Source organism: Mastigoproctus giganteus, chromosome 4 (genome assembly GCF_048544385.1).
Source record: "Mastigoproctus giganteus isolate SK-2022 chromosome 4, ASM4854438v1, whole genome shotgun sequence".
NCBI lineage: Eukaryota > Metazoa > Arthropoda > Arachnida > Uropygi > Thelyphonidae > Mastigoproctus > Mastigoproctus giganteus.
In genome coordinates, this window is record NC_143578.1 from 241,392,838 (window position 1) to 241,419,556 (window position 26,719).

Consider the following 26,719-nt stretch of genomic DNA (forward strand, 5'->3'; position numbering starts at 1 on the left):
CAGCAGTACTCAAGATGTGGCCTAATGATTGTCTAATACACCAGGGTAATCATATTCTTGCTCCTGTTGAAAAATTTCTGTATAATCATTGACAGAACCCCATCCCTTGTTCTAGCAGCGTCTGCACCATTAAGAGAACATGGTGGAGAGTACAATTATGCCTACAATTACCCTTACTTGTACATGCAGTCATGCATCAAATCTATTTTCTCTGGTCTTTCTCTTCTGATTGTATCATCTAGCTGATAAAGCAAATTATAAAGCACTTCAGCATACAATAAAAACTTACCTGCATCACTTTTACACTTACTTTCACAGAATCCTTACCACACTTTGCTGTAATTATGTAAATTTTAGATTTTTGATGGAAATTTTTTGATTCTGCACACAATATTTGATTTTACTCTGATGATTAAGCAATATACACACACATATGCTTTCCTTAAAGCAAAAATTAGCACAGAATGCATCACATTACGCAATTGAATATGGACGGTTTGGACAAATTTCAAGATTTCCTGATAACCATATTGCACATGATTCAACATCCCAAGAGATTTATTTTATGCTAGAAACTTTAACTATACGTTTTACTTTGCAAGCCATAAACTAATGATAAATTATATTTCCAATAAATAATTTTATTTTTCAATCAAGTGTTATACATTCTTTGTTAATTCAGACATTCCAGTCATAAAACTAAAAATCACTGATAAATGAATTGCCAGGAAAAGATTATCTTTATTTCTAAGTTTCTTAGTTTGTTTACAATACTCTTTTTAATATATAGAACTATATACTACATCTATTAAGCATACTGAACATCCTTTAGAGTACTGGTCTTTTACGATATATCTCATCATAACTGTCAAAGGATGGAGCTGGGCCATAATAGTCCTGTTTGGATCGCTCACCACTTTTATATTGCCTCAAACGTTCCTTTTGCATTGCTTCTATACGTTTCATCTAAATAAAATTGAATAAAACATTCTCCATAAGCAAAAAAAGATAATCAATCAAATGAACATTATTGTAATTGATAATTTGCTCAGTACACGTAACATGCAGTCTTTCAACAATAAACAGTGGCAATTAATCAAAATAACAAAAAAAAAAAAAAAAAATCCAAAAGTTTAAATTTTGAAAACAAACTAAAAATACTAAATAAACCTGCACTGTACAGTACGGTAGAATCTCATTAATAAAAATATTGATTTAAACAAAGCACATATTGTTTCCATACTAGAACATAGTTTTCTATATAAACAGATTCATTTATAGTAATAAAATTTTTGGCTAATATGTATAAAAATTCTGTTTTCTAATCTCACAGGAAACAAGTTGAAAACAAAATAACAAAATTGGTACAGTCATAATTAATTAAAGTTTATTCCCAATCAAAACACTTTCTGTTCGAGGAAACTCCTGAATTTGTGGAAAACTAATTCTGCAGCAGTGGTGTAAGAACGATTAAAAATATGAAATTTTTTCAAGCTTCCTAAATATAGTCAAACTTTTACTTTTTATTTTTTTAGTTCTTGCATATTTGTATATATTTGCAGAGGCCACCGTAGCTGAGTGGCCAGGAGCGGGAGTGCAGTAGCACATGCTCTTTGAGTAGACCGGGGTTCGAGCCCCTGACTGCTAAATACGGTTGATCTGCCAACCTGCACTGGACCAGCATGGCTTTGTTTGTTTGTTATTTGGTTTTTAGGAGCATTAGCAACTAAGGCCATATTGCTCTGGGGATATGAGGTAGTCATTTCCTGACCTTTCCGCATTCTCCGTATTTGGTGGTCACGGGCTCGAATCCCGGTTTAATCAAGAAGTGTGTGCTAAGCACTGCTGTTCCTGCCCACTTGGCTACAGAGGCGCCTGACCAGCTTGGCAGATTATGGTCCATTACCCTCAACATGAATCGTTGAGGAGACTTCCATCCTGCAGTGGGTTGATAATGGCTGCAGCTTACTTTTTTTTTTTTTTTTTTTTTTTTTTTTTTTTTTATATATATTTGCACATTTACACACTAATCAATAGAAACCTCACCTGATTCCAAGAATGTTGTCATAATTATGGCTAAAGGTTTGTTACCATTTTTGCTGCCATTTTTCCTCACAAAATAATTTAGCTCCGTGTTAGAATTTGTATATGCAAAATAACTATTCAGTTTGTCGTCAACTTGAGCAGGATCATCAAGAGTTTAACCATAAATATCTAGCAGACTAATGTGCTTCATTCCCTTCCTTCTAGTGATTGCATAAGCAAAGAAGTCTTTGCTGGTTTTTTTTTTTTTTTTTTGTATTCTTTGCCAGAGACTAACCGCATTTGTGACCTGATTGCTGTCTAGTTTATATCTGCTGTAGACTTTTGTATGACATAATTTATATGCATCCCATGCGTTTTTTTTCCTTCTCTGCCATGAGTCTCAACCAAATCCTGTGATATCTATTTTGGCCTAAGCCATGAACAGTATCTCTTAATTGATATAAAAAGCCTAATAGTAGTAGTAGTGGCACGTGATGCAAGAAAGCAAGTGTATGAGCTTATGCAGCATCAGCCAAAAAAAAAAAAAAAAAAAAAATCACACCATTCCCTCCAAATGCCTGTCCAGTTCCTCCTTAAATTTATTCAACCTATCAACTTCCACGACAGATGGAAGTTTGTTCCAGCAATTAACCACCCACTAGCTAAAGACAAATTTCCGCACATCTATTCTACATCTGTCTTTTCTTAATTTGAATTTATGCCCCCTTAGGTTCGTAATCTGAACAAGTGGAAGGATCCCATCAGAATTCAGTGTGCTCAACCCATTCAAGGCTTTATACACCTCAATCAGATCACCGTGCAGGTGCCTAGTCTCCAGCCACTGCAATTTGCAGAATTTAAGCCTCTCTTGGTAAGAGGATCCCTTCATTCCCCTCACCAATCTTGTTGCCCTTCTCTGTACACGTTCAAACAAATCTACATTGTTCCTAAAATGAGGCATCCAGACCTGTGCACAGACTCAAGGCCATTGCCTTATACAGAGGGACAATCACCTCCTTTTCCCTGCTAGCAAAATTCCTATACATCATTGACAAAACCCCATGACCTGCCCTGGCAGCCTGTCTGCATTGCTCAGAAAACTTCATATCTGACTGCACAATTACTCTCAGGTCTTTTTCATGTTCTACCACCTTAAGTGTAGTATGACACAGTTGGTACGTTTGTCTGGGGTTACTTCTACCCATATGCAGTACTTTGCATTTGTCAAGGTTAAACTTCAGTTGCCACTTCTTAGCCCATCTGCCCAAATTATCTAGATCCTATTGCAGTAGCACACTGCCATTAATAACAACCCTGCCAACCTTTATATCATCTGCAAACTTCGTCACTAAGCCTGATATACCTTCATCAATATCATTGATAAATAAACAAAACAACAGAGGACCCAACACCGAACCCTGTGGGACTCCACTAATAACATTAGTCCACGAAGAGCAGCACCCATTAATTACCACCCTCTGTCTTCTCCCACTCAACCATCCTTTTATCCATTGTAGCAACTTACCCTTAATACCATTCTGCTCCAATTTGTACAATAGTCTTCCATGCGCAACAGTGTCAAAAGCTTTCCTGAAATCCAAATATATGATATCAAAATTATTTTTTGCATCCAGTTCCTTTGTAACCACATCGTAATATCCTATCAAATTAGTCAGACAAGACTTTTCCTTAACAAACCCATGCTGTGTCTGAATTACTGCTGCAGTCTTATCTAGATGATACTGCCATGCATCTTTAACCAGTGACTCCATTATTTTACCCGGAACAGAAGTTAAACTAACTGGTCTGTAATTACTTGTGTCACCCTTTGTGAATTAGGGATACATTAGCACATCTCCAATCTGTGGGGACCTCCCCTGAGTCCAAGGATGCTCTCATAATTATGGCTAAGGGTTTGCTTAGTTGCTTTGCCGCCTCCTTTAATATAACTGGATAGATCCCATCCACCCCAGGTGCCTTTCTTATGTTTAACTTCAACAATTTCTCCTCCACTTTGCTCTCAGTTATTACAAAATCATTAAGCACCCTGCTACAATTTGATAACCTTCTGCCATTTTCTAACCTTAATAACTCGTCATGTGTGAATGTAGATGCAAAATACTCATTCAGTTTGTTTGCTATCTGAGCAGGATCATCAACAGTCGAACCATCGATATCAAGTGGACCAATCAGATTCATCCTCTTTCTTTTAGAGTTTATATAAGTAAAGAAATCCTTGCTGTTTTTCTTAGCATCTTTTGTCAAAGATATCTCGTAATCTGCCTTCGCCTGCCTAACCTCCTTTGTGACCTGATTACAGACTAGCTTATATCTGCCATAGGCTTCTGAGTCTCTTGATAATTTATGTGCATCACATGCATTTTTCTTCTCTATCACGAGTCTCATTAGTTCATTTCATAACCATTTAGGCCTAAACCTTGAACAATATTTCTTAATAGGTATGAAACTTTTAGTAGCATCCACAATTAATTCCTTGAATGATAGGTGTCTACAGTTAATTCTCCAAATATTTCCCATTTTAGAATTAGCTGCTGGAAATGTCAGTTGGCCTTACTGCACCACTGTAATCACCTTTATGAAAGCAAAATCCTTCCCTTTGCCTTAACGGTATTTAAGTAAATCCCACATCAATACACTGAGATTACTTATTGCCACCTAGTGGTTCTTTTATTTCCAGATTCTTAATGAATGAAGTGTCACTGACTTTTAATAATCACATCAAGAGTATTGCTTTCTCTTGTTGCTTCTGTAACATGCTAGTGTAGAAAACAATTATCCAATAAATCCACAAAAGTCTTGCTATTGTGTGAATGACCAAACCACAAGTTCTAGTCAATATCTGGAAAGTTAAAATCTCCCATTATAAGACACTGATTTACTGACTCACTCTATTTGTTTGTAAAGTTATACTCATAATAGTTATTAGGTAGCTCTCATTTTTTCTTTTCCAGTGCTTAATGTAATGCAAAAAAAAACTAACTGAACATTGCACTGGCCACATATGTGAACTGGATGCATTAATGTAGATTTTCAGTGTTCTTAACTGAGAGCATAAATCTTCCCCCACCTGCCACCCTACCCTCATGATGCTTGTCTTTTCTGTACACATTGTACTTACCATATTCAAATCTGCATTCCTTATATCTAAGTAGCGCCATGTGTCCAATATCCCTGCAACGTTTGCATGTTGACATACCAGTATTAAAAATTCAAATTTATTTATTATATCCTAGCATTAATGTACATGCAAAGCATATATGTACTTGTTTTTTTATTTTTCATAATAACTATAATGCAGCCAACGTATTTGTTTGTTCCATGAGGAACCCAGCAGGCCTTGAAATCCCCAATGCTTTGCTTTTAGGGCTGGTATATGTTCCAATGGAAGCAGTGGAAGAATCACATCTATGCCAGCAGCCTCATGCAAGGCCTTACACTTGAACACATTAATCCAAGTGGGGAACAGCAACCCCAAAATAACTTATAAACTTAGTGGTGTTGAATTAAAAACAGTAGAATAAGAAAGGGATTTAGGAGCTATGATTCGGTTGAAAATGAAGTTCTCTGAACAGTGTAGACAGATGGCAAGGAAGGCTCATAGTGTCCTACTGATTATTTATTGTACGCTTTCTTGGAGAGACATGGGTGTCATAACCTCACTATACGGCAATTGCACTGCACTTGGAATATTGTGCTCAAATATGGATACCACACCTCAAGCTCCTTGAAAGGGCACAAAGGTGGGCAAAAGGTAAACATAATACATGGTGAGATTATCAAAAGGGATGACCATATGGGGAAAGATTTCAAATATGTGGGCTGCAAAGGTTGGTAACTACATACCTTAGGAGAGACCTGATTAAGGTGTACAAGGCTCTGAAGAGAGAGAGTAAAAAAGAATGAAGGTGAAATTTTCATTGTTATAAATGATTCCAGAATTAGGGAAAATAAATTAAATTTACAGGGGCAGAGGTTTAGAAGTTTAGAGGTTTTGATTACTGGAATAAGATTCCTTCATAGGTTAGGGCCGATAGCGTGGCAAGATTCAAAGGTCAACTTGATAATCCATTTTAGGACCTCCACACATTTTTTTACTCTATGACTGGATAATCTATATGAGGAGGGAATCAAATAGGAAGTTTGTTTTATTTTATTAACTATTTAGTTATTATTTTTATTTTATTATTTCTGTTTGTTTTTTTTTAACAGCTGGTGTTTTTTGCTGGTGCAGCAAATTCCTGGGCTTCACCGCACAACATAGCTAATATATTTTTTTCATTATATTGATAACAAGATACCAGATGACCATTATAGTTACCCCAAGAAGTGTCTGAAAATCCGCCCCAAAGAGTAAGGTGCACTTGCAGAGCATGCAGGCTCTTAGCTCAGGTGAGAAAATTTAGAAGATAAACCTTTAACAGGCTAAATGAAACATAAAGAGTAATTTCTTTACTGCTGAAGATGTAGCACTATACCTGTGAGGTGTAAATCAAAATAACAAGCCTGCATCAATTGTTGGGTAAAGAAAAAAATCTGTGATTTTCTGTACCTTCCTAAGTACAGACAAATTCGTACTTGTTATGGTTTCTTGAATTTTCATTTACTGTTTTCCCCATTGTAGCTTGATTGCACCCATCAGGTATTACCACTTTCGTTCTACCTTTAACATAACAATGCTAGTGTGGGCAACTGACTTCTACTGACACTAAAAAAAAAAAAAAGCTTAGTATTATGATTTTATTTCTAATTCAAGTTATTTACAAAACTTTTCCACATGATTTTAGAGTGCAATGGGTGTTATTATTCGAATTTTGCACACTTCACAGCATACCAAATTTGAAAATGAAAGAAATAATAATGGAATATAGCATCTAATATGTGCAATTTTTTTTAAAATTTCACATGATTTTTTAAACTGGAAAATGGAAGAATTAATATTTTTTAAATTTTATTTTGAAAAAAGTGTAAACTAAACAGCATTTTTTAAATATTTAATTGTTTTATTAAAAACGAAAAAAATTAAGCATATTGCAATCCATTAAGAAAAGAAGAAATATTGGCATACTCTCAGCAGAATTAAAAAAAAAAAAAAAAAAAATTTTTTCCAAGAAATTAAAATGGCAGTTTACACAGATGAGCATAGACGTAGCACCACCATGTTCGTAACAATTCGCAGTACCATGACTAGAGTTAAATATTGATAGGTTAAAAGGACAACTGATTTGATTTAAATATAGATCAGTAGGGAAAAAAATGATTGGTTGTAATTGCATTTAACTGCTATTGTTATGAAACTATTTTAATTTTATTGTGATTATAGCAATAAGTGAATACAGAAAAAATTTCAGTGAGAAATATCTACTTTTGTGGCAAATGTACAAGATTTGAAAACTGCAATATAAAAACTCTTACACAAATACTGAGGTTTGAAATAAAAAAATAAAAAAAACTATTAACATTATGAAAAAAACTTTTTTAGCACACAGGGGATTACAGAATAAAAAAAACATGTGAGAAAATTCATATGTGGTCATAAGCTTTTAACCCTCTAATGAGAGAGAGAGACCTCCAAGTGAGGGCATATGGCATTTATTTTATATACCATTTAGTTATTTTGGGATAAAAGGCAAGAAACCATTTAAATAGATGCAAGTGAGAATTTAAATCTTCATTCTGACACCATATTAGATAAAACAGATAATATATGCAGAAACAGCAGTCCTATCATTCAAAAAAAAAAAAAATACAGTATATTCTAACTATCTCATATGAATGCTCAGCAATGTGAAATAAGCAAAATTAAAACTGAACCCAAAGTTCTAGAAAAATCAAAACAGGAGTGGACAAGCTGCATAATTTTTACACAAACATAAAACTGTAAAGACATTTTTTATGGCTATACTTTTCTATTTAAAAATAATGCAGATCAAAAGTGAATACCATAATGGAGGAATACTAAAATTCACACTGATATAATTCTAAAAATTAAATTTAGAATTACATCTAAGTTTTTTTTTTATTTTTATTTTGGTGTAGCCAGCACACCAGGGTGCCTGTAGAAGGTTAACCCATTGTGGTCCAATGTTGCATCTCATGCGACATCTTAATTTCTCTTCGGTCCAGTGTCACATCAGACGTGCCTTTCTGTTTTGTCAATTATATAGCTTGTTTTCCTGCACTTCTGGTATGATTATTGAACTACCATCTACTTCTACATCATATAGACAATTTGACAAACTGAATGTTCACATTCAATTGTTAACAGCTGGTGACAGTAGTTTATCTTCATTTTTAGTGTTAACTGTGTATTTAGTATCTGTGAGAAACAGTGTTTAGTCATGGCATCAACATCTCTTAGCGGCCTTTCCGATGAAGAAAATGAGAAATTGTTAGAACTTTCTGATTCAGGATTTGATTTACATTTTCTGATAGTGATGATGATATTATTTTCGAACATGACAATATATCTTGTAGCAGTGATGAAGAAACTGATGACAAGCTCTCAAACCATGCTGGTGTGGGAAATTGGGAAATTTCATTCAAACATTTTCCCTTTACTATTTTGAATTGTGGATTTCTTTTGAGTATTTCAAGTATTCACAAAACTGAACCTGAATATTTCTAGCTGTCTTAAGGTTACTATAATTTCACTATTCTAGCTGTCTTTTGCCGATTCTTTGTTTGAAGAAATTTTGAATGAAACAAATAATTATGCCAATGAAACTCTTTTGCTGAGCAGTGCAGACGGGCTGTCAGGGCAGGTCATGGAGGTGATTATCCCATTATACAAGGCAATGGTCAGGCCACAACTAGAGTACTGTGTACAGGTCTGGAGGCCTCATTTTATTTAGGAAGGATGTAGAGTTGCTAAAACAAGTACAAAGAAGGACAACATGATTGGTGATATTGGAACAAAGGGGGCGCTCTAACCAAGAAAGGCTTAAGTTCTGCAAATTGCAGTGCGTGGAGAGTAGGCACATGCGAGGTGATCTGATTGAGGTGTATAAGGCTGTTTGTTATGTTTGTTTGTTATTTGGTTTTTAGGAGCATTAGCAACTAAGGCCATATTGCTCTGGGAATATGCGGTGGTCATTCCCTGACCTTTCTGCATCCTCCGTATTTGGTGGTGACAGGCTCGAACCCCGGTCTAATCAAGAAGTGTGTGCTACGCACTGCTGCTCCTTCCCACCTGGCTACAGAGGTGCCAGGTGTATAAGGCCTTGAATGGGTTGAGCAAGCTGAATGCTGATAGGACAATTCCTCTTGTTCAGATTAAGAACCTGAGGGTGCATAGATTCAAACTGAGGAAAGACAGTTGTAGAATAGATGTGCAGAAATTTGCCTTTAGCCAGCGGGTAGTTGATTGGTGGAACAGACTTCCATCTTTTGTTGTGGAAGTTGATAGCCTAAATAAATGTAAGGTTGAGCTGGACAGGCATTTGGAATGAATGGAAGGGTTTTTTTAGCTGATGCTGCATAAGCTTGCATCGTATGCCTCTAATGATGCTAATGATAAATAAGCTACTTCCTAATTGTTCCATACGGTCTGACTGGGTTTCGCTTTCAATAAATGAACTAAGGGCTTTTTCTGGTGAGATTATTATTAGCAAATTAACAAGGGACTAAATGAAAAAAACTTCTATGAAGGAAAAAAGTGGAAGAAAAGGAACAGTTTGGTATTGTGAGACATGCTTGAAAAAAACCAGGATTGCATCTTAGTGAATGTTTCAAGAAATACCACACACTAAAATCATATAAATAATAAGTATTTAAAATGTCTAAAATGTTTTATTAATCAATTTTATATAACTAATGTAAACTTAAAAAAAAAATAATTTTTGAAGCGCTTATATCCCAGTATAATTTTTTTAAATTTCGAGTTGGACCAGAATTAGATAACAGCAGAAATAATGCTGGACCAAGGGTTAAATGTTAAGCATCTAAGACCACTCATGCTACAAAACAGAGAGCATTGAAGGATAGTTAATTGGAGTATTGTGGTGAACTGTGTCCAAGCATGGGGACCACAATCAAAAAATGACACAGAGCGTCTTGAAAAGGTCCAAATTGGTCAACCTCATATGGGCACCCTTTTACAAATTTCAAACTTAAGTGAAATCAGAAAAAGGGTGCCCATATGAGGAAAGACTTTGAATATGAAAGTTTACAGAGCTTAGTAATTATGCACCGTTGCAGGAGGGGGGGTATTCTCATTTGCGGTTCTGAGAGAGAACAGTAAAATGAACAAAAGATGAAATTTTCATAGTTATAAATGATAGTAGAATAGGACATAAATGCAAATTACAGGGAAAGAGGTACAGATTGCATTATGGGAATTAACTTATTCCATAATCACAGAAATAATTTATCTCTGGGTAGCTTGAGGCCGACAGCTTTGGAAAATTCAAAGATCAGCTGAATCAGTAATTATGTGAGGAGAAGAACATGTAGCAAAATCCCAGGACTTCCTTGCACCAAAAGGCAAATATGGATACTAATTGACAACATGCATGTGATAAAACTGAATGACTATAACAAATACCCAATTAAAAATAATTTCCAATAACAGTAAAAATACTACCTGCTTAGTTGCCTGTGTACATTCAAAAAAATCATCAATTTCATCTTTGCATTTTCTACGTCCCAGCTCTATGCCATATGCTTCCAAGCACTCTGTGGCATTTAATTCAAAATCACGGCAGCGAGGATTACCTTGAGCATTTCCTGGGGCACTAAACAGTTCCATAATTGTTGTTTTTAAGGGTGCCATTTTTATTAATCTGTAAATACATACTGATTTTACAAATAAAATTTTACAGAAAAACTGTTTGATAACATTTTAATTCACCTATCCCTTACTGTTATAGGAATATCATTTTAAAATGATTTTCCTATAACAGTAAGGGATAGGTTCCATAAAAGCTATAAATTGTCATTGCTGACCCCATTTTCAAACATTTTTATTAAACATATTATTCTATGATTCATAAATACATAATAAAAACTCAAAGGTTATTAAATAAAAATTTATTGAATTAAAATATATGTAAGTAACATTGTTTTGTTTTAGATGCTAATTTTTTCAAATGGGGGGGGGGGTCTTATTTTACTGGGCTAGTTTTTAATAAATGAATGTAAGGTCAGTTGCCTAATGATGTGATTCTTTTTTTACTAAAACAAAAGAAAAGACAATGCAGAAAAAAGGATCCAGATCCATTTTGGAAACTATTTTTTCCAAAACTTTAAAACTTCCAATTTTATTGTGATACTTAATGCTTTCAATTTTTTTTAAAAATAATATCATATCATTTTTGGACTCATTAGTTTATAGTATATATAAGTATATAAAAGAACATTATATAAATTTTTACGCACAAAATATACACTCATGATAAACTGAAATGACACTAGTGAAAAAGTATGTGGCATTGAGTGAGTTTCGTGCACGCAATTTTCATGCACGTAATGGCAGACGTGCATAATGTGACACATGCACTGTAAGATAGCACATTACAGCAGAGTGAGCCGTACTACCTATCTCTTAATAATTAACAAATTATGTGAAAATTTATACTGCAACTGTTCTAGAGAATAGTAGGATTACAACAAATAAAATGATTAAAATTAAGAATTACAACACTGCTGCATGTCTGATTTATAAAAATAAATCAGAATACAGATAAATATTCCAGAATATTATGGAATAGATTGTTATTTCTTCAAATCAACACGATTTTTATCCCCACTAAAATATCAGTTGCTTTTTCGGTCAATTTTTATGTGTAGATTTCAAAATAATATTTTGATGGCACATATTTATGATGCCTCAAAATTATGTTTAAAAGCAGTTTTGCTGCAGAATGGAAATGGTACTCAAGATACTGTCAGAAACAAACATATGAAAGTATGTCCAAGATCCAGAAATACAGTACCATGATTTAAAAATTCACATCACTTCCATCACTTCACAATTTCTACAAATACAGCAGTTTTTTTTTTGTTTTTTTTTTTTATTTACCCATAATAACATTAGCATAAGCAGAGGTATGTGATGCAAGAAAGCAAGCTTATATAACATCAGTGCCAAAAAAAAAACAGTTTTCCCAATTTCACCCATCCATTCGCTCCAAACATTTGTCCAGTTCTTCCTTGAATTTATTTAAGCTATCAACTTCCACAACAGCCGATGGAAGTTTGTTCCAGCAATCAACTACCTATGGGCCAAAGACAAATTTCCACACATCTATTCTACAACTGTCTTTCCTCAATTTGAGTTTATTACCCCTCAGGTTCGTACTCTACGCAAGAGGAGAAATCCCATCAGCACTGAGCCTGCTCAATCCATTAAATGCATTATACACCTCAATCAGATTACTTCATAGGTGCCTGACACTGCAATTTGCAGAACTTAAGCCTTTCTTGGTAACACCACCCTCATTGTTCCCCTCTCCAGTCTTGTTGCCCTTCTCTGAACTTGTTCTAAAATGAGGCTCTTCATAAAATGAGGCCTCCAGACCAGCACACCTCAAGGTGTGACCTTACCACTGCCTTATACAAAGGGATAAACACCTTATTCCTGCTAGCAAAATTCCTGTATATCATTGGCAAGACCCAATGACCTGTCCAGGCAGTCTGTCTGCACTGCTCATAAAACTTCATATCTGACTGCACAATTAACCTCCCCCCCCCATCTTTTTCATTCTCCATAGCATTAGTAGAAGCAGGACTGGATTTTAGTGTTCGTGTGCCCTAGGCACTTTTATTCTGAAATGTGCTAAAAAAAGGCGGGCGAAAATGTTTCTTTGTAAGAGCAATCCTTCATTAACTTTGTTGCCCTTCTCTGTACTCGTTCCAGCAGTTCTACATCCTTCCTAAAATGAGGCCTGCAGACTTGTATACAGTACTCAAGGTGTGGCCTGACCACTGCCTTATATAAGGGGTTATAATCACCTCCTTATCCCTGCTGGAAACATACCTATATATCATTGACAAGACACCATGAGCTACTCTTGTACACCATCTACACTGCTCTGAAAACTTCATATCTGACTGCACAATTACTCTCAGGTTACTGCTAGCCATATGCAGTACTTTACATTTGTCAATGTTAAACTTCAGTTAACATTTCTCACAGCCAATCTGCTTTACTTTTGTTGCAGTAGCATACTGTCATTAACAACCTGCCAACCTCCATATCATCTGCAAACTTAGACATTAAGACTGATATACCTTCATCAATATCATTAATAAATACAGGAAACACAATGGACCCAACACTGAACCCGGTGGGACTCCACTAATAACATTAGTTCACGAAGAGCAGCATCCATTGATTACCACTCTCAGACTTCTCCCACTCAACCATCCCTTCATCCATACCAGCAACTTGCCCTTAATGCCACACTGCTCCAATTTGTACAGCAGTCTTCTATGTGCAACAGTATCAAAAGCCTTCCTAAGATCCAAGTATATGATAAAATTAATATTTGCATATAGTTCCTTTGTGACCACATCGTAGTATCCAATCAGATTTGTCAGACAAGACTTTCCCTTAACAAACCCATGCTGTGTCCAAACTATATCTGAAGTCTTGTCTAGATGATCCTGCGGTACTTCAATCAGTGCCTCCATTAATTTCCCCAGAACAAAAGTTAAACCAACAGCTCTGTAATTACTTGTGTCACCCTTTGATCCACCTTTGTGAATTGGGGTCACATTTGCACATCTCCAGTCCATGGGTGCCTCCCCTGAGCCCAAGGAAGCTCTCATAATTATGGCTAAGGGTTTGCTTACTTCCTTTGCTGCCTCCTTTAATATAGTTGGATAGATCCCATCCACCCCAGGTGCCTTTCTTATTAGCATTTAGCATTAGCATTAGTAGAGGCATATGATGCAAGAAAGCAAGCTTATTCAGCATCAGCCAAAAAAAAAAAAAAAAAAAAAAAAACCCTCTCCCATTTCACCCCTCCGTTCGTTCGAAATACCTGTCCAGTTGAGCTTTAAATTTGTTTAGGCTATTAACTTCAACAACAAGTGATGGAAGTCGGTTCCACCAACCAACCACCCGCTGGCCAAAGGCAAATTTCCGCACATCTATCCGACATCCGTCCTTCCTCAATTTGAATTTATGCCCTCTGAGGTGATTATTCTGAGAAAGATGAAGAATCCCATTGGCATTGAGCATGGTCAAACCATTCAAAGCCTTATACACCTCTATCAGATCACCTCGCCGGTGCCTAGTCTCCAGACTCTGTAATTTGCAAAACTTAAGCCTTTCTTCGTTTAACTTCGTTATGTTTAACTTTTTTTCTTTCATCTTCTCAACCTCCAACCCATGCATGGTACTAAGTACTACAGGTTCTAATACATCTTGTGGTTGGGGTTTTCATAAAAAAAACAAAGTGCAAGCTCTGGCATTGATGTGGGCAGTGAGAGCTTGATGGGCCCCTCAATTTAAACCCTTCGAGGGCATCTACCCTGTTCTTCAGGCTCTCATAAAGGCCCATAACAATGCTGAGTTTTCTGCCTGATTTCCTTACACTCCTTACATCTAGCACACACAAAGACATTCCCCCTTTGCAATATCATGTCTCATTCCTGAAGCACCACAAACATCAAACAAAGAGTACATTTCAAAAGGCTGTGATTCACAGGACAACCCCCCCTCAGTTCTCCCCACAGCCACAGTGCTCTCACACCACTATCCTGAGTATCTTGCATTTGTCAATGTTGAACTTCAGTTGTCACTTCTAAACCCATCTGCCCAACTTTTCTAGATACTGTTGCAGTAGCATACTGTCATTAACAACCCAATATGTATATCTTACTAAAATTTAGGTAAGTCTATCTGTTGTATTACCTGCAATTAATATTTGCATGCACTCATACATGGCAGTAATGTTAACATGTTCATCCTCCTCTGTCTGCCTCCAACCTTTCAGTAACGTACAGTTTATTTGTATATCTACTGCATATCATATGTCTTCTGTTTTGCTTAGCATTATGTTGTTAAAATGTTTAGGCAAAAGCAAACAAAGTATTTGAATCACCCTGACAACTTCTATATATATGGATGGTTTTATAAGAAAAACTCAAAATAGAAAAGCTACAGAATTAACAAATGTTAATATCCATTGTACTTTGGTTGAAGACTGGTAATCAGAACAAAATTGGGCTTGAAATATGTGCTGTAAATATATAACAACACAAATCTGAGAATGTGACTAACTGGAAAAGTTAAAAGTATGCCTATTGCTGTTCCTATCTTGTGGTGAGAACTGTTCAACCACATTGACAGTTGCTTTTTCTGCATGACAAAAATATCAGGGATGTCCAAAAAAAGCAGAATCAAATATCCTAACGTATCATCTGCAATAAGGCATGTTCCACATAATGATGACCAACCAATACCAGATACACTAAAATCATGAGATCAAGGAAGCAGTGATGAATATTGGGGATTCTTGTTTTGCAAACTTTGTTGGAGCAGCCATTTCAACATATTTGGACTACCACTCAGAAAAGTATAATGTATCACACTTAATTACTCCTGATAAATTAAATTAAATTGGATAAGAATATGGTTAAAAAGCACATAAAATCTAAGGCAGTGCATCCAGTTGATATGGGTGTCCAGTGCAACTTTGAGTTAGTTTGGCATGACACTGGGAAAGCAAATATGACAGTAGGAGTGTGGTATAAGTCTAATAAATATGATGAGTACAATAAAAGGCTATACAGAAAAATAGAGTGGGCCAGAAAATCAGAATGTTTTATAATGGGGGATTTTAACTTTCCAAATATTGACTGGAACTTCTAGGTTGGTCATTCCCACACTAGCAAGCCTTTTGTGGATTTATAGGATGATTATGTTTTACAGAATCATGTTATATTAGCATCAAGTGAAAGAAATACTCAATTATCTGATTATCAGCAGTCATCCTTCATGCATTAAGAATCTGCATGATAAAAGAACCATTAGGTGGTAGTGATCACCGTGTAGATGTGGGATTTATTTAAAGATGTAACCATCAAGTTTATATCTTTAGGATAAGAATGTGGTTAATTAAAGCAATCTCTTCTATTTTACCTGAAATACTAGGCAATATATAGTGGCTGGTCGAATACCAATATTACATCCTCAGGGCCACACGTTTTCAATGTATGTAAATCTTTTTTCGAACACCCAGTATGAATTAGACATAGAAAACATTATAACATAAAAAAAAAAAAAAAAAAAGTAAGAGGTTTCTTCCTCCCCTCCAATTCAGATTTAATTTTTGACAATAACTTCATTCTAATTCTGGACAAACAAGTCAAAATAAGAACACAAATACAGAAACAATATGAAACCTTTGCATTTTTTTTTTTTTTTTAGGTTTTTCCAACAGTTTCCATATGCGAAAAGTGATGTTCTCCAATTAGTAAGCAACTTGCTGCAGTACAAAACTGAGAAATGTTGCTTTCTATTAGAAGAAGACTACACACAATTTTTTGAGGAACTGGAACTCACCATACATTATGATTAAGCTACAATATCTGCAATGCTGCATAGCAGACACTATCTTAAAATAATGACAGACTGTTTTCAAAGGAATAGACACTTCTTCGATGCATAATTCTTTAAAAGTCCTGTCAACCAAACAAATTAAACGAACATGCTATGAGAATGATTTGTTTGGATGGAATGTTTAAGGCTGTTTGTTCAGGTATATCAACAAGATATCCCAACCACAAGTCTCATTTTTCTGCTCGTATCCAGGAGTTCCTCAACACAGTTCTCAGGCAAGTGGATTGACTGCAAACATGTGGTTTGCAAATTTATCTAAACCTCTTTACAGACCACTCTGAAGCCCAGGTCTGTTCACCATTTGATAATATATCATAATGATATGCATGGTAACTTTTCATCCACAAAATTACTAATGGCCACTCCTTGCTTAATGTAATTCAAATTTTACACATTTTTTGTTATTTTCACATAAAACTACTTGACACACATATCAAGATAAATTTAAGTTAAAAATTTATTAATCATTCTGTTCTTTACTGATTATTTATTAACAGGTTGACCAAATAACAAAGTTTAACAGTATTAACCCTTTCCTTCATTATGTTGCTTAATGTATGGACTCACAGGAGTAAGGAATATTTTAAAAATTACAAAAATGAACATTTGCATCTAAATGCGTTTAAGTATTAATTTGCACTTATTTTATACAAGTGCCCAACATTAAAATGCAATTATTACCAAAATCCAACTCAGGACATATTTTAAAAATCATAAAAAATTCAAAAAATATTTTAAAAAAGTAAAAAAAAATTAATTATTTTTTATTTATTTATTTTTTTTTAAGTGCAGTAATGTCTTTTGTTTATTTATCATTTATTTCAATTTCTCCATTAGAAATCTGCAGAATTTTAGCTTTTTTTAACTGGACAATAACAGCTGACATGTGCAATCTCCTTAAACCTTCAAAGCTATTTTTATATTGCAATGTATTAAAACTGTATCTACTGTTAGTAAGAAACACAAATGGGTGACTACATCATATCACTCTTATTAACTCTATATGTTACATGGGAGGTTTATGTGACCAAGGCATTCTGTTTAGTAGTGTACTGAAGATTGGATGTCTCAATAAGAAAGAATATTTATTATTAGCAATTGATAATCTCATAAGTTTACTTTTTGGGAGCTAGAAAAAAGTCAAAGTAAAATTTTCAGGGAGTCAAAAAAAGTAACCTGAAAACACAGTTCCTTGAACAAACCGTTGGTTTATAAAAGGAGGGCAAATGTATTTGTGTAAAAATTAATATGTAATAAATAGTATATATAGTACAGTAGAGGCATAAGCATGAGCTTATGTAGCATCAGCCAAAAAAAAAAAAAAAAACAATTTCACATATCCATTCCCTTTAAAAGTTTGTCCAGTTCCTCCTGAATTTATTTAAATTCAATAGATGGAAGTTTGTTCCAGCAAACAACTACCCACGGCTAAAGGCAAATTTCCACACATCTATTCTACAACTGTCTTTCCTTAATTTGAAGTTATGCCCCTTCAGGTTCGTAATCAGAGCAAGCAGGTGGTAGATGACTTTCATCAACCGGTAAAATACCACCACTTTGCTTATTGGAGGCTTGAAGTGGTAAAACCCATGTTTAGTCTCTAGAGCAAAGTTTCCGGCATCCCCCTCCCCCCATACGTCTCCTTTAACCCATGCTTTTTTAACCCAAGCACGGTACTAAGTACTACAGGTTCTAATACCTCTCGTGTTTGGGGTTCACATAAAAAAAAAAAAAAAAAAAAGAAGAATCCTATCAGAATTCAGTGTGCTCAACCCATTCAAGGCCTTATACACCTCAATCAGATCACCTTGCAGGTGCCTAGTCTCTAGATGCTGCAATTTGCAGAACTTAAGACTTTCCTGGAAAGAGGACCCCTTTGTTCCACTCACCAATACTGTTGCCCATCTCTGTACACACTCAAGCAACTCTACATCCTTCCTAAAATGAGGCCTCCAGACCTGTATGCAGTACTCAAGGCATGGCCTGACGATTGCCTTATATAAAGGGATAATCACCTCCTTTTCCCGAGTTGCAAAATTTCTGTATATCATTGACAATACTCCATGACTTGCTCTGGCAGCCTGTCTGCATCTCTCAGAAAACTTCATATCTGACTGCACAATTACTCCCAGGTCTTTTTCATTTTCTACCACCCTAAGTGAAGCACCACATGGTTGGTATGTTTCTCTGGGGGTTACTTCTACTCATATGCAGTACTTTGCATTTGTCAGTGTTAAATTTCAGTTGCCACTTCTCAGCCCATTTGTCCAACTTTTCTAGAACCTGTTGCAGTAGCACACTACCATTGATATTATTATTATTATTATTAGCCATATGGTGCAAGGAAGCCTGAAGCTTATGCTGCAACAGCAAAAAAAAGAAAAAAAAATTCCCAAGTTACCCTGGACGAGAGAGTTAAAAGTAGAAAGGAATCATCAAGAAAGAAAAATGATGATATCCAGCTCAGGACCCTGGGTGTGCCAAGCCCACACTCACTAGATGTGAGTCCTCGGGGTTATATATATTGGTATATCAATTCATTAATTAATAACACTAAGATGGCACTTAATTCAACTTTATTTTTATAGGAGTATAGATCGAACTTAATTTTTATGCTTCGAAGGACGATCATACGCTGGAATATATGGTTTTATAAGTTTGTTTTAAAATCGGCGACCTCTTTGAATAACTTTGGCGCCCCCTCGCGGGGCATCAAAATTCTTTTGATCTATATCCTGCTTATGAGGTTGCATCCCTTAAAGCAGAACATAGATCAAAAGAACATGCACCTATCCGAAAGAAACTGCTGAAATGCATTTTTGATCGTTGCCCCGACAAAGCCACGTCGATTTTCACATTGGATAATTCTTTTAATCCATTAAATAATTGATATTAAAAAAAATATATAGGCAGTAGTGCAACTGGATCGAAACAACAGAAATATCATCTGCTCAATCCCATAATGGATTGATTTCTCATAAGGCACATAACATTTTAAAATACTGACTATTGGCTTTTCAGACCATAACTAATACCTACCTTTGTTTCTAGTTTAATAAAAATTAATGTTTAAATGCTTATAACAAACTGAAAAAGAAGTTCGCCCCAATACATAAAACTACTCTGGAATAAAAGTATTCTTGAAAACTGTGCAGTATATGTGGAAGCCTGCGCCCTCTATTAATTCAAAATCACTGTCATACAGAATATACGAAAGCAAGACGTAGGATTAACTTAGAATTGGTAAGAATCGTCTTTTTAAATAGTTTATCAAAATTAGCCACTTTTCTTCAATTTGTTAAGTGTATAGAATAAAATAATTAGTATTCTTGATTAACTGTTTTGAGAATTGAATTCCAGGACGTAATAACACTTTCAGATTTAAAATGCCAACTCCCACAACGCATACGTATGGCCGCATTTCGACTTCAAATGCAATTGAACTTGTTTGTTTAGATTTCTGCAGAATACGACTGTTAAATTTACTATTCCTGTTTTGTCAAGAATTTGCATATAATATGTATTTTATCATTTTCAGTCATGTCAGGGTTTTTTGGCACTGGGCACAATTTTCTCGCGAACCGTATTCACTATATTTTTCATATGGCAACGGAACTTGCATTATGAAACATTCAAGCTTTTCCATCTTCATAGTTACCTTTTAAAAGTCGATATTTATTTAGTGAATATTTTAAATAAAAAATGCCATTTCACCAATTAAAAAATTATGTAAGTTCATGTAGTTTCGTCTTCTAATTTGTGATCTTTTAATCAGAAACCATTCCGAACATGGGGCATATGCTTGCCAGAAGACCACTTAACAGCTTTTAATCACAAAACCGTTGCTGTATCTTTTTGAATCTACATAAAATATTGGTTAAAAAAAAAATAGTGATATATGTAAAGGCATTTGACTGGAGGGAAGCCTTTTTTGTAGCTTTTTATCTGAAAAACAAATGTACACATAGTACACATCATAGCCTGAGTCACATATGCCCTAATCAGAACAAGTAAGATTTGATATAATATGTGAAAGATATAAGGGTCATCTTTATCCGATTGCATGCCCCCAGTACTCAGAAGGCATTTGAATTGGAGGGGGAAGGCACCTGCTGTTATTATTAGTAGATGCAAATGACGCAAAAAAGGGAGAGAACCACTTTCCAACATCACCTCTCAAACTCTTGTAACAATTTGCCTATTTCTTCATTAAGTTTATTCAAATTACTCACTTCCACATCACTACATCTACTATTATCATGGAAACATCCCTTGTTAATTTCATTTCAAATCTTACCTTGATCAAATCTTACCTTGATCATACTGGATCTAGTATCTATTTCCTGCTGTTTGAGAACTACAGCCTTTCTTGGTAAAACAGATTCACATCCTTCCTAAAATGAAGCTTTCAGGTCTGTATGCAGTACTCAAGATGGACCATAACCATTGCCTTATACAATGGGATAATCACTGCCTTATCCCTTCTAGCAAAGCTCCTGTATATCATTTACAAAACCCCACAAGCTGTCTTTACTACTGAGAGAACTTAATATCTGACTGCACAATTACCTGAGGTCTTTTTCATTTTCCACTATGATATTGAATCACACAGTTGGTATGTTAATCTGGGATTATTGTTACCCATATGCAGTACCTTGCATTTGTAAATGTTAAAATTCCACTGTTAAACTGCCACTTCTCAGCCCATCTACCTTATGTTTCTAGATCTTGTTGCAGTAGTTTACCCTGATTACTGTGATTAATCACCCTGCCAATCTTTATATTATCCTCAAACTAAGACATTAAGCTGATATGTCTTCATCAATATCATTAATAAATATAGAAAATGACAGTGGCCCCCACACTGAACCCCGGGGAACCCCGCCAATAAGATTAGTGTACATTAATAACCATTCTCTTCTCTCACTCAACAATCTCTTTATTCATAGCAGTAACTTGCCTTTAATGCCACATTGCTCCAATCTGTATAGCACTCTTTTATGTGCAACAGTATCAAAAGCTTTCCTGAAATCCAAGTTATCATTATTGTCAACAGCCATTTTCAATCCACTACAGGATGAAGGCCTCCAGCAACTTTACAGTTCGTTCTGTTTTGTGCAGTGGCCATCCATTTACTACCCACAAACTCTTGAATTTCATCTGTTCATCTCAATTGTGGTCTTCCATGTTTCCTTTTAGCTCCTCTTGGGTACCATTCTGTTATTTTCTCTGTCCATCTGTTGTCATGTCTTTGAGTTGTGTCCTGCACAAGTCCATTTCAGTTCTTAAGTTTTGATAAGAATGTCTTTTACTTGTATTTGCTGCCTAATCCATTTGTTTCTCTTCTTATCCAACAGTTTAATTCCTAATATAATTTATTCTATTCTTTGCTGTTTAGTTTTCAGCTTCTCTTCCATTTGTTTGGTCTATAATTCATAGTGGAGAGTATTTATTGGTTCATTATTTTACGTTTCAGACAAATTGGGATATTGCTCCTCAGTATCTGACTATATTTCTTGAATGCTATCCATCCAAAATTTATTCTTCTCTTGACTTCCAGCTATTTATTATTGTTACAGTTAACGAATGGTCCAAGATAAGTATATGAATCCACCATTTCAGTTTCTACTCCAACGATTGTATCTCTTTCTGTGGCATACTTGGCATTAGTAGGGCTTATGATGCAAGAAAGCAAGCTTATATAGCATCAGCCAAAAAAAAACACCCTTCCCATTTCACCCATCCATTCACTTCAAATGTTTGTCTAGTATTGCCTTGAACTTATTTAAGTTGCTGACCTCCATTACAACAAATGGAAGTTTGTTCCAACTATCAACCACCCACTGGCTACAGGTGAATTTCTGCACATCTATTCTACAAATTTTCTTTCCTTAATTTGAATTTATGCACCTGAGGGGGCATAAATTCAAATTGAAGAAAGATCTGAGCAAGAGAAAGAATCCCATTAGCATTGAGCTTACTCAATCCATTCAAGGCCTTATACACCTCAATTAGATCATCTCGCAGGTACCTAGTCTCCAGAAGCTGTAATTTGCAGAACTTAAGCCTTTCTTGGTAACACCAATCCTTTGTTCCCCTCACCAATCTCGTTGCCCTTCTCTGTAATCGTTCCAGCAGCTCTACATCATTTCTTAAAATGAGACCTCCATACCTATATACAATAATACCCTGCATAGCACTGATAATTAGTACCGAAAATGTTCCGTGTTATGTGAAACCATGCTGATTGAGGTATAATTGTAATGAGTTTTATAGAAACAGTCCACATACATTGGCAGTGCCCAATATTGTTTATTTCAAATACTTTTAATTGGCTATAAATCTATAAACAATTTTTGCTTGATTGCCAATTAAAAGGATTTGAAATAAAAAATATTGCAAAAATTTTATTAATTAAAAGGTATTATCATGAGAGATTAGAAAAAAGCTTTATTGTTTATTTAGATATTTCAATAATAATGTCTGGTGAAGTCGTCTCTTCTATTTCTCAGTGTACAAGTCTTTGTAGCATCGAATCCCATCTTGTAAAGTTTGCCATATCTTGATACTACGTTCGTCATCCGGATCTCTCTATTCATAATCTCCTCACAGGCATTGTGAACCTCCCGAAAAACTTTCTTCAATTCTGTTGAAAATTCTTTTGGTGCTACTTCAGTTTATCCACTTCAGAATTGTTTTCCTCTTCTTATGCAGTTTGCTCGTCAATTTCAAGGAGAGTTGCATCATCTAAGTCTTTTGCATGTGAGTCAGTGCAGTCACGTACATTGGCAGTGTCCAAAGTTTTGAATCCCAGGTCTTTTCTGATCTTCACAATGTCTTCAACAATTGTCTGAACTTGCGATTGAAAACCAGTGAAATCATTCTCCAAATAGAGCAAAACATGCTGACAAACAGAACGCATGTTGTTTGGCAGTGATTTCTTGCCAAGATGCAGATACATTTTCAATCGTATTTAAATGGTTAAAAAATAAATTATAAAATGAAGATATGAAAAGCTATCACGTCGTCTCATCAGGACAGAATTAAGAATACTGAACACAGTTGCACGTTGCCACTGACTGCCTGAGGGGAGCTACTGCCACGTGCATGTGAGACAATATAGTTGACACCGCAGCATATATGTACGTGTACCTAGGCTACAACAACGCAGCATATTAGCATTAGTAGAGGCATTTGATGCAAGAAAGCAAGCTTATGCAGCATCAGCCCAAAAAAATAAAATAATAAAATAAATAAATAAATAAAAAATAACCACTTCCACTTCACCCCTCTGTTCATTCGAAATACCTGTCCAGCTGAGCCTTAAACTTATTTAGGCTATCAACTTCCACGACAAGGGATGGAAGTCTATTCCACCAACCAACCACCCGCTGGCTAAAGGCAAATTTCCTCACGTCTATCCTACATCTGTCTTTTCTCAATTTTAATTTATGCCCTCTCAGGTGATTATTCTGAGCAAGAGGAAGAATCCCATCAGCATTGAGCATGCTCAAACCATTCAAAGCTTTATACACCTCTATCAGATCACCTCGCCGGTGCCTAGTCTCCAGACACTGTAATTTGCAAAACTTAAGCCTTTCTTCGTAAGAGCACCCCTTTGTTCCATTCACTAATCTTGTTGCCCTTCTCTGTACTCGTTCCAGCATCTCTACATCCTTCTTGAAATGAGGCCTCCAAACCTGTATACAGTACTCTAGGTGTGGTCTGACCATTGCCTTATACAAGGGAATAATCACCTCCTTATCCCTGCTAGAAAAATTCCTATATATCATTGACAATACACCATGAGCTACTCTTGCAGCCCGTCTGCACTGCTCAGAAAACTTCATATCTGCCTTCACAACCACCCCCAGGTCCCTTTCATTCTCTACCACTCTCAGTGTAGTACCACAGAGTTGATACGTTGCTCTGGGGTTGCTGTTTCCCATATGTAGTACTTTACATTTGTCAATGTTAAACTTCATTTGCCACCTCTCAGCCCATCTGCTCAACCTTTCCAGATCCTGTTGCAGTAGCATAGTGTCAGTAGTGTCCTTGACAACCCTGCCAACCTTCGTATCGTCGGCAAACTTGGACATTAAGCTTGATATACCATCATCAATATCATTTATAAATACAGAAAACAATAATGGACCCAATACTGAACCCTGAGGGACTCCACTAATAACATTAGTCCACGATGAGCAGTGTCCATTGATTACCACTCTGTCTTCTCCCCCTCAACCATCCCTTTATCCATAGCAGCAATTTGCCTCCAATGCCACACTGCTCCAATTTATGCAGCAGTCTTCCATGTGCAACAGTATCAAAAGCCTATATATATATATATAGGCTTTTGATACTGCCTATATATTTTTGAAAGGCCTATATATAATGTGAAAACAGTGTTTTATATAATGCTGAATATATAATATATAATGCCTATATATAATGCTGAAAACAGTGTTATAGTGAAACCTGTGCTGTTTGAAGCCGTGCTAAGTGAGGTATTGCTGTACAGTACTGCTGTAAGACACCACGAGCAGCCTTACTGCTCAGAAAACTTCATATCTGACTGCACAATTACCCCCAGGTTCTTTTCATTCTCCACTACCCAGTTGATACGTTACTTTGGGGTTTTACTGCTATCCATATGCAGTACTTTACGCTTGTCAATGTTAAACTTCAGTTGCCACCTCAGCCCATTTGAGGCGCCTCCGTAGCCAGGTGGGAAGGAGCAGCAGTGCGTAGCACATGCTTCTTGATTAGACCGGGTTCGAGCCCATCACCATCAAATACGGAGGATGCAGAAAGGTCAGGGAATGACCACCGCATATTCCCGGAGCAATATGGCCTTAGTTGCTAATGCCCCTAAAAACCAAATAACAAAGAAACTAACAATCAGCCCATTTCCTCAACTTTTCCAGATTCTGTTGCAGTAGCATACTATTATTACTGTCATTAACAACCCTGCCAACCTTCGTATCGTCTGCAAACTTAGACATTAACCCTGATATACCTTTAGCAATATTTTGGCGCACTATAGCCTCAGCAGCTTTTGCACCATTAAACCTCCATAACACACACACACACACACCTTTAGCAATATCATTGATAAATACCGAAAACAGCAAAGGGCCCAACACTGAACACTGGGGGAATCCATTAATAATATTAGTCCATGAAGAGCAGTGTCCATTGATAACCACACTCTGTCTTCTCCAACTCAACCATCCTTTTATTTATTGCAGCAACTTGCCCTTAATGCCATACTGCTCCAATTTGTACAGTATTCTTCCATGTGCCACAGTATCAAAAGCTTTCCTAAAATTCAAGTATATGATATCAAAATTATTCTTTGCATCCAATTCCCTTGTGACCACATCATAGTATCCAATCAAATTTGTCAGACAAGACTTCCCCTTAACAAACCCATGCTATAACTGCAGTCTTGTCTAGATGATCCTGCATCACTTCCTTAATAGTGACTCCATTATTTTCCCTGGAGCAGAAGTTTAGACTAACAGGTCTGTAATTGCCATTGTCACCCTTTGATCCCCTCTGTGAATTGGGGACAAAGTTGCACATCTCCAGTCCATGGATACCTCCCCTGAGGCCATGGATGCTCTCATAATTATGGCTAAGGGTTTGCTTACTTCCTTTGCTGCCTCCTTTAATATAACTGGATAGATCCCATCCTTTCTTATGTTTAACTACAACAATTTCTCCTCCACTTTGCTCTCAGTTATTATGAAAACACTTAGCTCCATGTTAGAGTTTGATAAACTTCTAGCATTGCCCTCTTTGAATAACTCCTCCTATGTGAATGTAGATGCAAAATACTCATTCAATTTATCAGCTATTTGAGCATGATCATCAATAGTCAAACTATCTATGTTAAGTGGACCAATCTAATTCATCCCTTTCTTTTTAAGATTACATAAGTAAAGAACTCTGCTTTTTTTCTTTGCATCCTTTGCCAAAGATTTCTCGTAATCTGCCTTTACCAGCCTAATTCCCTTTCATTTGATTACAGATTAGCTTATGTCTGTCATAAGCTTATGTGTCACTTGATAATTTTTATGCATCCCATGCATTCTTCTT

At 35.8% G+C, this 26,719-nt stretch overlaps 2 protein-coding genes across 3 annotated transcripts in view; one reads left to right on the forward strand and one right to left on the reverse strand.

The window, feature by feature from the left end:
- Window positions 1–620: 620 nt before the first annotated feature.
- Window positions 621–19,763, reverse strand: ND-15 (NADH dehydrogenase (ubiquinone) 15 kDa subunit). The gene is made up of 3 exons (XM_090372126.1): window positions 19,655–19,763; window positions 10,628–10,826; window positions 621–966 (listed from the first exon to the last, which is right to left on the reverse strand). The coding sequence occupies exons 2-3, from the start codon at window positions 10,814–10,816 to the stop codon at window positions 829–831; spliced, it is 327 nt and encodes a 108-aa protein (XP_090228252.1). The 5' UTR covers window positions 10,817–10,826; window positions 19,655–19,763; the 3' UTR covers window positions 621–828.
- An 18-nt stretch (window positions 19,764–19,781) lies between these two features.
- Window positions 19,782–26,719, forward strand: part of Secp43 (tRNA Selenocysteine associated protein) — a 179,218-nt gene continuing 172,280 nt past the window's right edge. For both annotated transcript variants that reach the window (XM_090372127.1, XM_090372128.1), the window contains exon 1: window positions 19,782–19,858. The gene's annotated coding sequence lies outside the window, so the exon portion shown is untranslated. The remainder of the gene's footprint in view (window positions 19,859–26,719) is intronic.

Excerpts from the sequence above, each read along its gene's own strand:
- ND-15 (XM_090372126.1), bottom strand. The coding sequence starts at position 10,816 with ATGGCACCCTTAAAAACAACAATTATGGAACTGTTTAGTGCCCCAGGA. Across the intron at positions 967-10,627 it reads GTACACAGGCAACTAAGCAG|ATGAAACGTATAGAAGCAAT; the intron begins GTAGTATTTTTA and ends AATTTTATTTAG.